Raw genomic sequence first — 15,000 nt, forward strand, 5'->3', positions numbered from 1 at the left:
TTTAATCCGGTCCACCAAACTTAGTTGATAGTCAGCCAGTCATAAAATAGCTGGATTTCTACACGCTGACACAGGGGATATACTTTTAGTCAATTTTGCACACTCCAGTCATTTTTCAGAATAAGAGTCTTCCTGCTGCTGTGTTATTTGAGCTGGGTGCTGGGAGAACAGACCCGGGGTTGCGGGGCTCCTGGGGGCCGCTGCCCTGGAGCTTCTTCACCAGCATCTCGCTGCTCCTCCTCAGAGCGTCGCGGATCTTCCCGAAGGAGCCGCTGCGGCGCAGTGAGCCGCTGCCGTCCTGGAGGGGGAGACATAGAGCAAAATGAACTGATTCATTAGATTTTTTTTTTTTTTTTTTTTGCTAAGTTTCCACTGCAAACTGCAAACTCATTGCACTGCTGCACCTTCTCTGAATATTTGGAGCCATTGTACTTCTTCTCTAACTGTACTGTAACATTACTTTATGTTACAGTACAGTAACGTTACAGTACAGTAACATAAAGTAACGTTACAGTACCGTAACGTAAAGTAACGTTATGGTACTGTAACATTACGGTACTGTAACGTTACAGTACAGTAACGTAAAGTAATGTTACAGTACAGTAACGTTACTTTACTGTACTGTAGCATTTACTAGTCTTTTAACACATTCACATAACATTTACTTTACTTTACGTAGGTTTACTGTGTGTAACTTTAGTTTTACACTTAGTTTACGTTACACACGTTGATGTACCGTTGCAGGAATTTACTTTGCGTAACTTTAACTTAACATTTACTTTTACTTTACTTCAGGGCGACACACTGGCGCAGTGGTTAGCAGCGCTGTCGCTTCACAGCAAGAAGGTTGTGGGTTTGATTCCGGGCCTGGGACCTTTCTGTGTGGAGTTTGCATGTTCTCCCTGTGTCTGCTGGGTTCTCTCCGGGTTCTCCGGCTTCCTCCCACACTCCAAAAACATGCAAGTGATGTGAACTGGGAACTCTAAACTGTCTGTAGGTGAGGCTCTGAGTACGAATGGTTGTTTGTCTCTATGTGGCCCTGAACTGCCGACTTATCCAGGGTGTCACCCTGCCTGCCTTCACTCTATGACAGCTGGGAGGCTCCAGCAGACCCCCTGTGACCTTGAGCTCCGGAAGAAGCGGGTATTGAAATCGGACAGATGGATTATTATTTATTCTATTTGTGGTGCCACCACACCCTACTGCTGGAATTATGTTGTATATCTTATAAAATGACAATAAAAAGCCATCCGTCATATCAGAGTGTGACACTGAGAGCTGTGTGCTGCAGGTGTTTTTGCTGAACAGACCCCGTTCCACTCAGCCGAGTCGTCGCCCTCGCTGTCCCCCCGCGGCCCCCCGGGACCGTTCACTCCCTCCCGGCTCTGCCTCCGCTCGCCCCCTCCGTCCTTCAGCAGCTCCACCACCTTGCTCTGGTTGATGGCGTCGATACCCTGGGGGAGGAACCGCAACCACACACACACACACACAGTGTCTGAATAAGGGGATTCTAAGGTCAAACAACCTGCTGGTGCATTTGAAGCTCCTGTCTAAAACATCTGGAGATTTTGAATAAGAAACAGCGACATCTAGAGGTTAGTTTTTAGATTGCAGAGTGTTTTCACTTATGTCGGCTGAGGGAGTCCATTCGCTCCCCCTCCCGAGTTTGCCAGTGAGCTACGGTGGCCTTGCGCACCCAAACCTGGAGACCTCATATATATATATATATATATATATATATATATATATATATATATATATATATATATATATATATATAATCATAAATCAGGTCCAATATGACACAGTGGACCTTTAAACTGACTTCCTGACTGATTTTCCACTCAGCCGGTGTTGTTTGTTGACTACTGGCAGCAGCAACGTCTCCTTCCTTCAAGCTGATCTGGGAGCAGTAGCTCCGCTGGCCCTGCTTCAGTACCTGCTTGCGGGACTTGCTGGCGCACTCCTCCAGTGTCTCAGCTGCCTCCAGTTTGCCCTGGCGACGGTACAAAGCCCCGAGACTCTTCAGGGTGGTGTTGACCGTGGGGCTGCAGGGGAGGAACACAGCCAGTGTCTGAGTTGACTTGAGGCTCACATTCCTTTTAAAGCACAGTCACTCCACAATGGAATCCGAGTATTGTTTTCTTTGAGACCAATTAAATGAAAGTTAAAGAAATGTGAATGTATCTGGTTGTGCAAATTTGTTTTGGAAGGTTTTTTGTTGTTGTTGTTGTTGTAGTTGTAGTAGTTGTTTGTTGTGTAAATATATACTTTTTGTAGTTGATTGCACAAGATTGCTTTAATGTACAATGTAAACGAAAATTAAAATTCAATTCAATTCAATTCGATTCCATTCAATTCAATTCAATTCAATTCAAATTGGATAATTTTTCATAGCACACCTGGCATTATTTACATCCCTGATTTGAAAATGAGGTCCCTCACTCAAACTCACCTGTCGACCTTGCAGGCCTTGTACCAGCTTCCATACTCGATGTACGGGGCTAAGTCCTTCCGCTGGGCCCCGCCAGACAGCTGGTGGTGCAAACAGAAGAAGAAAGCAAGTCAGAGATTCAACAGAGTCTTTGGAGACAAGCATGAACAGTGACCCTGGACCAGTTCCAAAATCCACACGTGTGGATAATTAGCAGCTGGCTGTCACTGGGGGGGCGGCGGGGAGCAGGAGAAACTCACCTTGCTCTCTTCCCTCTCCTCCGCATGCATCCAGATTGGTTTGTTATCATCTGCAAAGTGGAAATGAGAAGAAGGAGAAAAATCAGCTGATAAATCCCACCTGGTGGCCCGAGAAGATTTTACACTTCAGTGGAATAGAATAGAATTTATTAATCCCACATTGGGGACATTTGCATAATTAAAGCAACAATATTGTGCAAAGAGAAGAGAAATTATTTTGTTTTTATTGCACCTTTAAGCAGACTTTATATGCAAAGTGGTGGTGGTGCAAATCTTCCTCTTCGGGACAGATTTGCAGCTCAGTGTCCTTCAGTCTAGAACTCTTTAATCTTCAATAATAATTCAAAATAAATTCAAATTTAAGCGATTGCCGTGATGTTGACGTAACGCGATGCCTTCTACGAAACTTCCTACTCGAGTCATTTCATAATAATCCCACACAGCGTCACTCTCATCTTTTACTGGGCTTCATTTTAGACCTGTTTTTTTTTTCAGACTTTGAGACTTTGAAACGTGCTCCAGTTCTATCAGAATGCCCAGCACTCTGTTTACGCAAGTGAGCGTGCGCAGGTTTGATGGGCTTAGCAGAGGCAGCGGGGAAACACGGACATTTAATCTGCTTCACATGCTACACAGCACAATATAATCCCCTCGTGCGGCCAAAGAAACGAGGCGAGGACGAGTTAAAAAAAAAAGAAAAACAAGTTAAAGCTGCAAGCAGCGTTCACTCAGCTGGCCGTTTTCGTTTGACAATGTTTCTCGGGGGATTTTGAGCGTCGTGCGACTTTGAAGGGCCATAAAATGAAAATGCTTACCACAGTTTTATATTGTTGAACAACTTTTCAGTATCAAGATCTTGTCGTCTGCGCCATGCTAAGATTTTCAAGCCCGGAGCACTCACGGTTTTTGACTTTTCGTGCTTTAAGATTTAGAAGGAAAAAAAAAATACACCATTTTTTTTAACGTCCAGTTACTTACTTACAGTTACAGTCACTTCCAGTTCATTGGGGGTCAAAAGTCAGAGTGTACGAAATGCGAGGAACGCGTAGGAGTTTGTTTTTTCTGTCTCTACGACCTTCAGAGAGAGTTCCAAGGTAATTTCCGGTTCTGTTCCAGAGCTGGTCCAGCACTGCGGCTCAGTCCCAACTGGCTGCATTTCCGTGACAGTTTTTCCGCAAAAAATAAAAGCGATATTTCTAAAATTTCAACAAAGCACCATTGCGATTTGCAGGCATTTCCACCTCATGGTGTGAAAGCGCATCAGCCGGAATTCTCATCAAATCTCATCCAAGATTTCACCAGAATCCCGTTGGCTTTTGTTAGTTTACGTTTCTTTGCTGTCCAGAATGGTTCCAATATTTTTCTCTTTGATGACTCGGAAAAAAAAATATTACGTCTCCTCCTCCGTCCAATCGTAACGCGCCATTTCCACTGGGCAGTGAAGTGGTCACGTGACCCCCGTACGTCACGTCCGCTGACGAGTAAATGCGGAAAAAGTATTTTAATGACACTTTTGCGATCATCCTCCTCATGAGAGCCTTAAAAACCTTTGAGCCGTGTTTGAGAGGTTTTTCCAAGTGTCGCTGTTTCCATCACCAGGTTTTGTTGCCATATTGAGGTTTGGTGTCATTCTAGGGGTCGTGGAGACGCAGCTGTCTGTGACCAATGACTTATTCCATTTAATATTACTTTTCATAAATACTTAAAATGATATTATACTCTTATATGAATACTTTGATATTATATTTTTATTTTATATTAATACTTTTCATTTTAATCAGTGTGCGAAATTGAGGGGGAAGGATCTGCCCCCCCCTCACCCCCCCTGATTAACCCAATTAAAAGCAAAAATTTAAGAAGAGCCCAACATGAATGGCCTGGTGAGAAAAAGCAAAGTGAAACGGAGCAACTCACTGTTGACGGAGCCAAACTCCTTCTCGTGGGCCCTGGTCAGGATCTCTTTGTACAGAGTCTCAGCGTCTTTGAACTTGCCCTGCTTCAGGTAGCACGAAGCCTGGACAGCAACACACACACACACACACAAGTGTCGCACAGTTAGAACAAAAGCTGGACGACTGTGCGACGACTGAGCCGGTTGGAAAGAGAAATGGAGGATCCAGCACCAGGTTGTTCTTGGTCTTGGCCACGTTGGGGTCGTCGGCTCCCAGTTTGGACTCGTAGATGTCCAGCGCGCGTCTGTAGTAGTACTCCACCTCGTCGTACTTGCCCTGGTTCTGACACAGCAGGGCCAAGTTGTTGAGCTGCTTGGCCACATCTGGATGGTACTTGCCCAACACCTGCAACACACAAGGACGCGCGCTTGAGCAGTGGCATAGAATAGAACTTGATTAATCCCACATTGGGGAAATTTGCATAATGACAGCAACACCAAGTGCAAAGGGAAGGAAATGTATTGCATTCACTTGGCAAATTAAAAAAAAATCTGTTTTTCAGTGTAATTATTTCTGTTTTTTGTGCTAATATTTTGTGTTTTCCTGAGAAATTTTCCCCCTCTTTTCAGTGTTTTTCGTGCAATTTTTTCCCCGCAACAGAACAAGCTGGCCTTGTTTACTTCCATTTATATCCAGCACTCAATGAAAGAATGGATGTGACTGTGTCCGATGCGCTCTAAACTCGGGAAAATAGGGCAGAAAAACATTTGCACGACAAACGGAAATAATTACGCTGAAAAACAGAGATTTTTTTTTTATTTGCCAAGTGAATGCAATACGCTTCCGTACAAAGGGAAGGAAAATTATATTGATGAACAAAAATAAATAAAATAAATTCAAATAAAATAAAATATTTACGGAGTAAGATGGGAGAAAAACACAAGATATTTACATCTTATGAACAGTTGGATTATTAACAGTTAACTACATAATGCTGACATATAAATAAGTATTTTTATTGCACTTTGATCAGTCTGGAAACCTTTTATTTTCAGTATACTTCAATCCGACTGGAAGCAGCTCTCATATTGGCCAAGTTTTGGACACACACAAATCAAGGAATTTGACTCCGGGCCAATGAAATATTAGAAATAAGAAATAAAAGAGTGAAAGTGATAACGCTGCAGCTCAGGACAGAATGGGGTAAAAAGTGACAGTATTCTGAAGAGACGAGTACGACGCTGATGCTTGTATTTAATGTATAAAACTGGGGTCCGAAGAAAAAACCTCACAGCCACATGAACGACGAGTCAATGTGAGACTGTCACAGTTTCAATGAAAAGCACAACTAAATCTATTTCATTGATGCAACAAACAGTACAGACCTGGCATGGGCAAACTGTGGCCCGGGGGGCCATATGCGGCCCGTTAACGCGGCCCGTGTCCACAACTTTTCCAAATGCACCACACCTGCATCCTCCCCGCGGACTCCAACTCACCTTCTCTCTGATCTCTAGCGCCCTCTTGCAGAGCGGCTCGGCCTCCTTGTATTTGCCTCTCTTGCCGTAGAGCACCGCCAGGTTGTTGAGGGTGGCGGCCACGGCGGGGTGGTCCTTCCCCAGCGTCTTCTCTCGGATGGCCAGGGCGTCGTTCAGGAGGTGAGCGGCTTCTTTGTACTTGTTCTGATCCCTGCACAAGCAAACAACAAACAGGGATTGCTGGAAAAAAAAAATTGCTTTTGAAAATGAATTGAAAAAGCTCCATTATTGTAGTCCTGGAGGCTGGTCCTGGTCTCCAGACCACTTTTTAAGGGTCTCGGTCTTGTCTGGGACTCGGAGGCATTTTGACTGGGTCTGGTCTCGGACTGGACGGACTGGGGATTCTTGACCCAGACCAGTGGAGACTCAGCCAACACTGTAATAACACAATAATAACAGAAAAGAATCCAGCTGCTGCTGTTTTACACTCTGCTGGTGACACCCAGAGTGACACCCTGCCCCCTTGTTCCCAGCCTGGTCTCGCTACTCTCTAGTCTTGATAATGTCTTGGTCTGGTCTTGGTCTCGCTACTCTCTAGTCTTGATAATGTCTTGGTCTGGTCTTGGTCTTGCTACTCTCTAGTCTTGATAATGTCTTGGTCTTGGTCTTGGTCTTGCTACTCTCTAGTCTAGATAATGTCTTGGTCTGGTCTTGGTCTTGCTACTCTCTAGTCTTGATAATGTCTTGGTCTTGGTCTTGGTCTTGCTACTCTCTAGTCTTGATAATGTCTTGGTCTGGTCTTGGTCTCGCTACTCTCTAGTCTTGGTCTGGTCTTGGTCTGGTCTTGGTCTCGCTACTCTCTAGTCTTGATAATGTCTTGGCCTGGATTGGTGCCGTCTAGACCACAACACTCGGAGGCTCCCACACCTGTAGACCAGGGCCAGGATGTTGAGCATGGTGGCCACGTCGGGGTGGTCGTGGCCCGACGTCTTCTCCAGGTCCTCCAGGGCCTGCTTGCAGAGCGGCACGGCCACCTCGTAGCGGCCCTGCGAGGCGTACTGGATCACCAGGTTGTGGAGGGTCCTGAGGCGGGCCGGGATCTCGTAACCACCCTGCTGCGCCGCCACCTCCCCACTGGGCTGCGCTGTGGCACCAGGAAGGAAGCGTTGAGAAATGGTTTTCAGAAGCTGCGTTTCCATGACAGTTTTTCACAAAATAAAAGCGACATTTCTAAAACTTCGCCAAAGTCCAACTGCGATTTGCAGGACGAGATTTGACCAGAATCACGTTTGCTTTCGCTCGTTTACATTTGTAATATATTTTTCTCTTTGATGACGAGAATATTCCGTCTCCTCCTCCGTCCAATCATAACACGCCCCTGATGAATCCAATTAAAAGCAAAAATTTAAGATGGTTGCATAAAATTTAAAAAGCGAGAAAAAAACAAATACATTTCTACCAATATAAAAATCATGCATCAACCGAAGTTTTACACACTGGATCTTGCTGAATGTAAAGCCGTTGTCATTCAGTCTTCTCAAGCTTTGCTCAGTCTTCTATTGCATTGAATAAATTCAATATCATTGGCATTAGTGGGAATTTAGTTGTCTTTACAATGTGTGATTTTGCTCCTATGACATGTTTCATTCGAATAAATCTGACTTTGTTCCACTGAGCAAACAGATTCCAACTCGTTGCTTGGAATCTGGCTTTGTGCAGCCTGCATTTAGTTTTGCCTCTGTATGCAATGGATTTTCAGTCCGATGCAGAAATGAACAAACAGTGAGAAAGCATCACGCCGCCATCTCCCCACTGAGCTCAAGTGTCTGCTGAGGTCCTACCAGGTCCCTGGTCGTCATCATTGGGGAACAAGTCATCCAGGCTGTCCTTTGAAGAGTCTCCTCCGCTTCCCCCGCCGCCGCCGCCAGAGCTCTGGTTCTTCTCCTCCGAGGGCGACGCGTCATCGTCGAACTTCTTGATCTGGTTCATGAACTCCAGGTGCTTCTTCTCCTCCTCCAGCTGGGCCACGCTCTGCTCGCTGCGCTGCAGCTTGTGCTGCGTGCCGGCCAGCTCGTCCCGCAGCCACTGGTTCTCCTGGCACAGACGTCGCACCTGAGCGCGCAGCTTCTGCTTCTCCGACTCCACGGCGCTCAAGTGGCCCGACAGAGCGATGATCACCTGCCGGGAGGAAAACCGCAGCGCTGAGCGACGGCTTCTGATCCAACGTTGGTTAAAAGAGGGCCAAACTTTTTGGCTGGCGGGGCCACAGCGGGTTCTATAATGTGACAGAGGGAGCCGGAGCAGCAGCAGATGGATGGAGTGTTCTGGTGAGCCACCTCATAGGAGGAAACAATCTATCCTGGGATATTATGGAGAAAACATGTTGCTGTAATCTCAATGGAAAATCAAGCAAAGCAAAGTTGCAAAGAAATCAGTGTCTGTGAAGCCCCACCAGGGTGTTTAGCTCTTAGAACCATCCAGAACCTCCAGGGTGTTTAGCTCTTAGAACCATCTAGAACCACCCAGAACCTCCAGGGTGTTTAGCTCTTAGAACCATCCAGAACCTCCAGGGTGTTTAGCTCTTAAAACCATCTAGAACCATCTAGAACCACCCAGAACCTCCAGGGTGTTCAGCTCTGAAAAAATGGAGGAAATGCAGCTTTTATTTTATGACTCACTGACTATTAACATAATTTCTTCAAGTTCGGTCGGCCGGATTAAAAAGCTTTGACGGGCCACATATGGTCCCCGGGCCGTAGTTTGCCCCTGCCCTGGGTTAAAGCGAGCTCACCTGCGCCTCTCCCAGTCCCAGCTCGATGGCCTCCAGACTCTTGCGCAGCAGGCCGGACTTCTCCTGCGCCACGGGCGGCTGGGTGCAGTCCAGCAGGGAGTTGAGGAGCTGAGCGTGCTCCCCACGCAGCGTCTCCAGCCCCTGCATGACGGCCTTGGTGTTGAGGACGATCTCATCCTGGCTCAGCCGCTCCAGGGCGTCCTCGCGTGGGTACACCATGGTGGACATCGGACACTGCCAGTTCAAACTCACTGTGGCCGGGACAGGGAGTGAAGAGAGAGGACCAGGGCGATTTGATTATCGGCTTGTCAGAACACGAATTTGTGAATTCGCAGTGTGGAGTAAAACATCAGATTTTTAATTTTAATGGAATGGATTTGATTTTAAATCTACGGAAAGTCGTGATTTGCCCCTCTGGCTGCTTGGTGCAATCGTCATGCTGTATCTGTTGCATCAATAGTGATTGAGAAGAAACACAGGCCTGAGAGTTACGGGCAGAAAACAGGTGTAAAAGCCAATCAGGCATCATTTCCGATATGTTGCTTCTGGGTATTTTTAAAAACATACTTTTACTGTTTTATCTTGTTTTTATTACTCTTAATACTTAGACAGACATGTAAATAATTTGTATATATTGTGTTTTTATTGAATATTTACAGTCCTACCCAGAACATGAGAATCTCCTGAGAAGGTTGTTGTGTTTCCCCATGTGTCAACTCTTCTGAGCCAACAACCCAACACAGACTTGTTAAAGGCTCAGGAGCCTTTTGCAGGTGTTTTGGATTCTTTGGACTCTTTGAAGCTACAAAACTGAAGCTTTTCACAGGATTCTCATTTTCTGAGTTTGTGGCTTTGTGGTTTTAATGAGCTGAAAATCTTAACCAGCAAAGTTACAACAAGGAACTGCTTGAGATGTCAATTTGCGTGGAATGGATCAATAAAATGTGTTGCTTTCATCTTTTATGTTAAATTGCCAAAGTAAAACAACTTTTACTTGATATTCTAATATTTCGGGTAGTACCTGTGTTTTTTTTATTTCTTTTTAATTCATTTCTTGCACTGTACAAGCTGCTACAACTATGCAGAGTTCCCCCAGTGTGTGGGATAAATAAAGGCACTCTGATCACCCTCAGTAAACCCTGCGCAGAGTGGAAACCTGCAGTGTGGCACAGCACCGAGGGAGGCCGTCGCACCAACGCTCAGGTGTGTTTGTGCCGTGCGTGTCAAGTCATTCTTTACTCCGAGAGGATTTCACCGAGCTGGAGGCTGACGTAGCAGCTGTCAGCGCCAGGCTAAGTCCATTAAAACGAGACGCGCTCAGTCAGCACATGGATCGGCTCCATCCAGAGAGGCCAGGTTACAAGTGAAAGTTAAGGAGTCAAGGTCAGATTCTGTTATAGGGAGCAGCTTAAATCAAAGGTCCTGCAAGGCCGATAGATAGAAAGGTAGATAGATAGATAGATAGATAGATGGAAAGGTAGATAGATGGAAAGGTAGATAGATAGATAGATAGATAGATAGATAGATAGATAGATAGATAGATAGATAGATAGATAGATGGAAAGGTAGATAGATAGATAGATAGATAGATAGATAGATAGATAGATAGATAGATAGATAGATGGAAAGGTAGATAGATAGATAGCTGGATAGATAAATAGATAGATAGATAGATGGAAAGGTAGATAGATAGATAGATAGATAGATAGATAGATAGATAGATAGATAGATAGATGGAAAGGTAGATAGATAGATAGATAGATAGATAGATGGATAGATGGATTATTATCACCAGATTATGATTTTTCCAGCCATTCATTTGCTATGGATGGATTAGATCAACTGGATGGGCTTTTTCCAAGCAATTGCTAAAATAATTATGAAAATGATTAATCTAGTCATCCCACTTCATGCAAATTCCCTTTACCATTGTTTACTAGCAGTTTCTAGGCTACTGGTGAGCTCCCCAGAAACTCCCATCCTTTCACTTCCTTTTTGCTTGCTCTACTTTTCACAGAGTCCGTGCTAAAACACTGACTTCCGGAAACAAGCCACCTGATACCTCTCGCAGGTTCGGAAACCAGGCTGCAAACAGAGAGCTAAACGAAACATGTGAAAATAGGTAAAGCCCAAAACACAGCGCATGAGAATGTGCTTGGGTCGATTTCACGGAACATTGTAATGGGGGAGGGGGGCGGGGGGGTGAAACTTGGTGATTACTTGTAATGTAAACAATAGAAAGACAAGCAATCAGAAACGTCTCCTAACGCACAACCATACAATATTTCATGGATGAATGCCCCCCCCCCCCACCACCACAGACACACACACACACACATTCATAAACCTCCCAACAGTTCAACACAACTGAACCCCAACACGTGCTGACATTCAGCCCCAACAGGTAACAACAAGCATCACCTGGTTCAGTATGGAAACCCAAACCTCGTGACACCGCTTCAAAATAAAGTAGGTCACAGTGACTGTTGTCCAAAGCTCAGCTCGGCCAAAGAAAATTGTGCATAGTTAAATATAGATAAATAAATAAATAAATACATAAGATTAGACACAATGATCTTAAAGACATTTTTAGTAACAATAATGTTTCTTTTTTTTTCTTTTTCTTTTTAGCTTTTTGAAAAAAATATATGAGACTTTCAGGGGGTCTCACGCGTTACTTGGGTGGTGGTGGTCCGACCCCCCCCCCTGTACATCACACACTGATGAAGAGGCATCAGCAACACCCACCAACGGTGTGACGCGCCGTGACTTTGTCGCTCGTCTCCCGCTCTGACGATGGATGCGCACCTGCTCTCCTCCTCCATTTCCTTCAAACTCCCTCCCTCCTTCCCCTCCAGACCCCCCCACCCCCCTCCATCCGCCTCATGCACACTGCAATGCACCACTGTCACATCCTCCTCTTTACAGTCCGTCACAAGCAAATCAAATCGCACCGTGACCGTGAAAAGTGTCAAACGTCGGATGAAGAAAACAATATTCTTCATATTATCTCGTCTTTATTTTTTATTTTTAAGAAAATGTGCATTTCACGGCACATCATCACCACCACCATCATCATCATCATCATCATCATCATCATCATCGCTAGCACGTCGGTTACCGGCGGTCGCCGAGGCCTATTGCCCGGGAGGGGCTGCAGCTTGTCTGAGTAGCAGATCAATCAAGGTGACCGATGATGGAGGGATTTCAATAAACATTTATAAAAACACATCAACCGTTTAATGCAACCGATGCATCACCATTTGCGGCCGCCAACGACTAAAATCTCCGGGTTTTCCGACACGCAAAGCTATTTGTAAACAACGCCAGCCGCCGCCGCCGCCACCTCGCCCCCCCACAAACACCGCGATATTACACAAGAATCGGACAGACGGTGGAACGTTTACAGCATCATTTACTATTTTCAAACACACGCAATGGCAGGAGGAGCCGCTTGAAGATGCGCAGGGTCTCGCATCAAAAACCCGGACCGCGTTGAAGGGAACCCGACACATTTTGCCGACCTCGGCGCTCATGTTAATTCACGTTTCCGCTACCGCTACGGTCGTTTAGTCGGTTTAACATTGTGATATTTTTAAACAAATACAATTCTGACGTGTTTTGTTTTTTTTTTTTGTTTTTTTTACCTTCATCGAAGACAAATGCGGCGCTATCTTGTTCCGTGAACAAAAGCTGTAGGACAATGTTGTGATGCTCCAGATATATCAGTGGCCAAGTCTACTCAGGGGAGGGGGGGGGAAAAGACAACTTCCGGTTTGGCTGTTCAAAATAAAGGACACGCATCGCAATTATTATATCAGTCGAAAGCAGAAAGGATTGACAGCGGAAGGGAATTACTCAAAAGAAAACTGTACGGTTGTTTTCTAGTTTCATTTTAAAATCAACGACGCTTTTTGCCAGCATCAGGCGGTCAACTTAAAAATGAAGAATAACTTTACACTGAAGGACGCCGGATATTGGAGAGTATCACTAAGCAACCTGTCCCCGTTCATCACCAGCTTCGTACTAGTCGAGTTATTTGGCACTGGCAGGTGCAATACACACATAAATAGCTCTCTCTCTCCCTAAACTCACCTTAATTTAACGTTAATGAGATTACAGGCACCGCGTAAATCTACGAGTTAGCCAAGAACTGTGTTTAGCATACAGCTAATTAACTAGCTGCTAGTAGCAGCTAGTTAAGAAGAAGACGCCGGAGAAGGTAGCAAGCAGCCTGCTACCTTCTTCTTCTTCTTCTTCTTCTTCTTCTTCTTCTTCTTCTTCTCCCCCACTGGTCACTGACTGGTCATCACCCAGTAAAACCCTGCGCAGTACTGCAGTTACCGCAGAGAGGCACCTGATGAGTTCACTGCCTGCTAAAGGCTTTCTCTGAACAGCCCAGTTTGTTTAGTACTATTACTAAGTACTATTTTTATGGTGTGTGTGTGTGTGTGTGTGTGTGTGTGTGTGTGTGTGTGTGTGTGTGTGTGTGTGTGTGTGTGTGTGTGTGTGTGTTTAAAAAAAACAAAACATGACAACGTTGAATGTATTTTGAGCACTTACGTTTTAATAGAGCTTCATAGATTCATTTAAATTTTAATCAGCTCGGATCAAGACAAATCTACCCAGAACCAGAAGTCCAGTTAGTTATAGTAGCTGTGCGTGCGACCGGTAGATCTCGCGATACTTGGCTCTCGCGGTAAATTTATGTCTGATGTCAGGTCTTAAATCCATGAAGTGTTTTGCGATAACATTGCGCCTTGCCTTAACTCTCGCGACTCGGGCCTACATGATGATGATGATGATGATGATGAGTTCTTGTGCTAATTTCTTTAAATGCCTTTACATCCAGACTAAGAGCGCTAAGAGACAACCTCCTCATATTGTACTGTTGATTGTAAATTGCTGAAATTGAAAGATTTGCCGTCTCTTGGCCAGGACTCCCTTGGAAAAGAGGTTTTTAATATCAATGGGACTTTTCCTGGCAAAATAAAGGTTACATTGAATTAATTATTGCTATATTTCTATGTTTGTAATTGCCTTATACAGTGACGTATTTTTCTTATTTACATCAGTGTTTTTCAACCACTGTGTCGCGGCCACACCCTTGTACCATGTGTTAGGTGTGCCATGAGCAATTATCCAATTTGACTTGGTCACATTGGTCTACACATTGGTCTAAAAATAAAAAAAAAAATAAAAAAAAAACATTCCATGATGGAGCGACTGTGCTTTACAAGGAATGTGAGCCTGTTTTCCTCCTTAGATATCAGCTTTGTGTGCATCTAAAGGGGTTTCCCAGGTTTCACACTGACTGAGGATGAATAAATTCAAGGACAATATTGCCATTATGAGGCTGAAAAGTGGTATTTTAGAGCATTTTTAATTGGCAGTGTGCCATGGGATTTAAAAAAAAAAAAATGTGCTGGGGCTCTTAAACGGATGAAAAACACTGTCCTAGTTGAAGTGTTTAGACTGCTGCTCGATCCATGGTGCTAGATTGCAACTGTATATTTATTATTCTGTGACTGTTGTCTCATTTTCTTCTTTTATTCCTTTGGCTCAATTGCCGCCTACTCGAGAAAACCTGCTCAATTAGTTTACGTTGACAACTTAACACGATACACGATGATACGAGACAACAGTAATCAACATCATCTCCTCCACATCCACTGTGACTTCAGACACAAGAAGCAGTGCTACGAAAAGTCAGCGGTATTTTTATTTTTAAAAAACAAATGAAACAATAAACACTTCCACTTTTCATCCCACATCTCTGACTTACAAATGCAATCATGAAAAGAAGTACTACAAAACATGTTGCACTCACAAAGAGAAAATAAAAGGAAACGTTACAATATGATATTACAAGTACTACCCGATATGTACAAGCGTCATAGACTATTAGAATTATTGTATAGGCAAAAAGGCAAATAAGCTGAAGACTGCTGCTGAAGAAAACGATGGCAAAATGTGCAAAAATATTCTCCACAAGAGTCCACAAGCTTTTTTCGGAAGCGCTCCGTCTGAGCAGAACCTGTAGCCAGGCAAAACATCGACTGCTTCTGAGGTGGAGAAACACCTTCCACCTTCCCAGTGAGCACAGACAGCAAGAAGCACAAAGCTGCAAAGCAGCGGGACAAAT

At 44.5% G+C, this 15,000-nt stretch overlaps 2 protein-coding genes across 5 annotated transcripts in view; both read right to left on the bottom strand.

Moving 5' to 3' along the window:
- Nucleotides 1-9,131, bottom strand: part of klc2 (kinesin light chain 2) — a 14,070-nt gene extending 4,939 nt beyond the window's left edge. Inside the window, exons 1-11 of the mRNA XM_076027895.1 lie at nt 8,856-9,131; nt 7,906-8,242; nt 6,992-7,208; nt 6,086-6,275; nt 4,818-4,991; nt 4,609-4,708; nt 2,695-2,744; nt 2,456-2,517; nt 1,940-2,048; nt 1,311-1,454; nt 174-298 (exon numbers count right to left, since the gene is read on the bottom strand). Of these exons, the coding sequence (XP_075884010.1) occupies nt 174-298; nt 1,311-1,454; nt 1,940-2,048; nt 2,456-2,517; nt 2,695-2,744; nt 4,609-4,708; nt 4,818-4,991; nt 6,086-6,275; nt 6,992-7,208; nt 7,906-8,242; nt 8,856-9,083 (1,736 nt within the window). The 5' untranslated portion in view covers nt 9,084-9,131. The remainder of the gene's footprint in view (nt 1-173; nt 299-1,310; nt 1,455-1,939; nt 2,049-2,455; nt 2,518-2,694; nt 2,745-4,608; nt 4,709-4,817; nt 4,992-6,085; nt 6,276-6,991; nt 7,209-7,905; nt 8,243-8,855) is intronic.
- A 5,428-nt stretch (nt 9,132-14,559) lies between these two features.
- pacs1 (phosphofurin acidic cluster sorting protein 1) overlaps nt 14,560-15,000 on the bottom strand; it is a 52,493-nt gene continuing 52,052 nt past the window's right edge. For all 4 annotated transcript variants that reach the window (XM_076027931.1, XM_076027930.1, XM_076027929.1 and 1 more), the window contains exon 25: nt 14,560-15,000. This exon is cut by the window's right edge and continues 2,335 nt beyond it. The gene's annotated coding sequence lies outside the window, so the exon portion shown is untranslated.

Source organism: Nelusetta ayraudi, unplaced genomic scaffold (assembly GCF_046127955.1).
Source record: "Nelusetta ayraudi isolate G7.1 ecotype Tasmania unplaced genomic scaffold, CSIRO-AGI_Nayr_v1 ptg000022l, whole genome shotgun sequence".
Taxonomy (NCBI): Eukaryota; Metazoa; Chordata; class Actinopteri; order Tetraodontiformes; family Monacanthidae; genus Nelusetta; species Nelusetta ayraudi.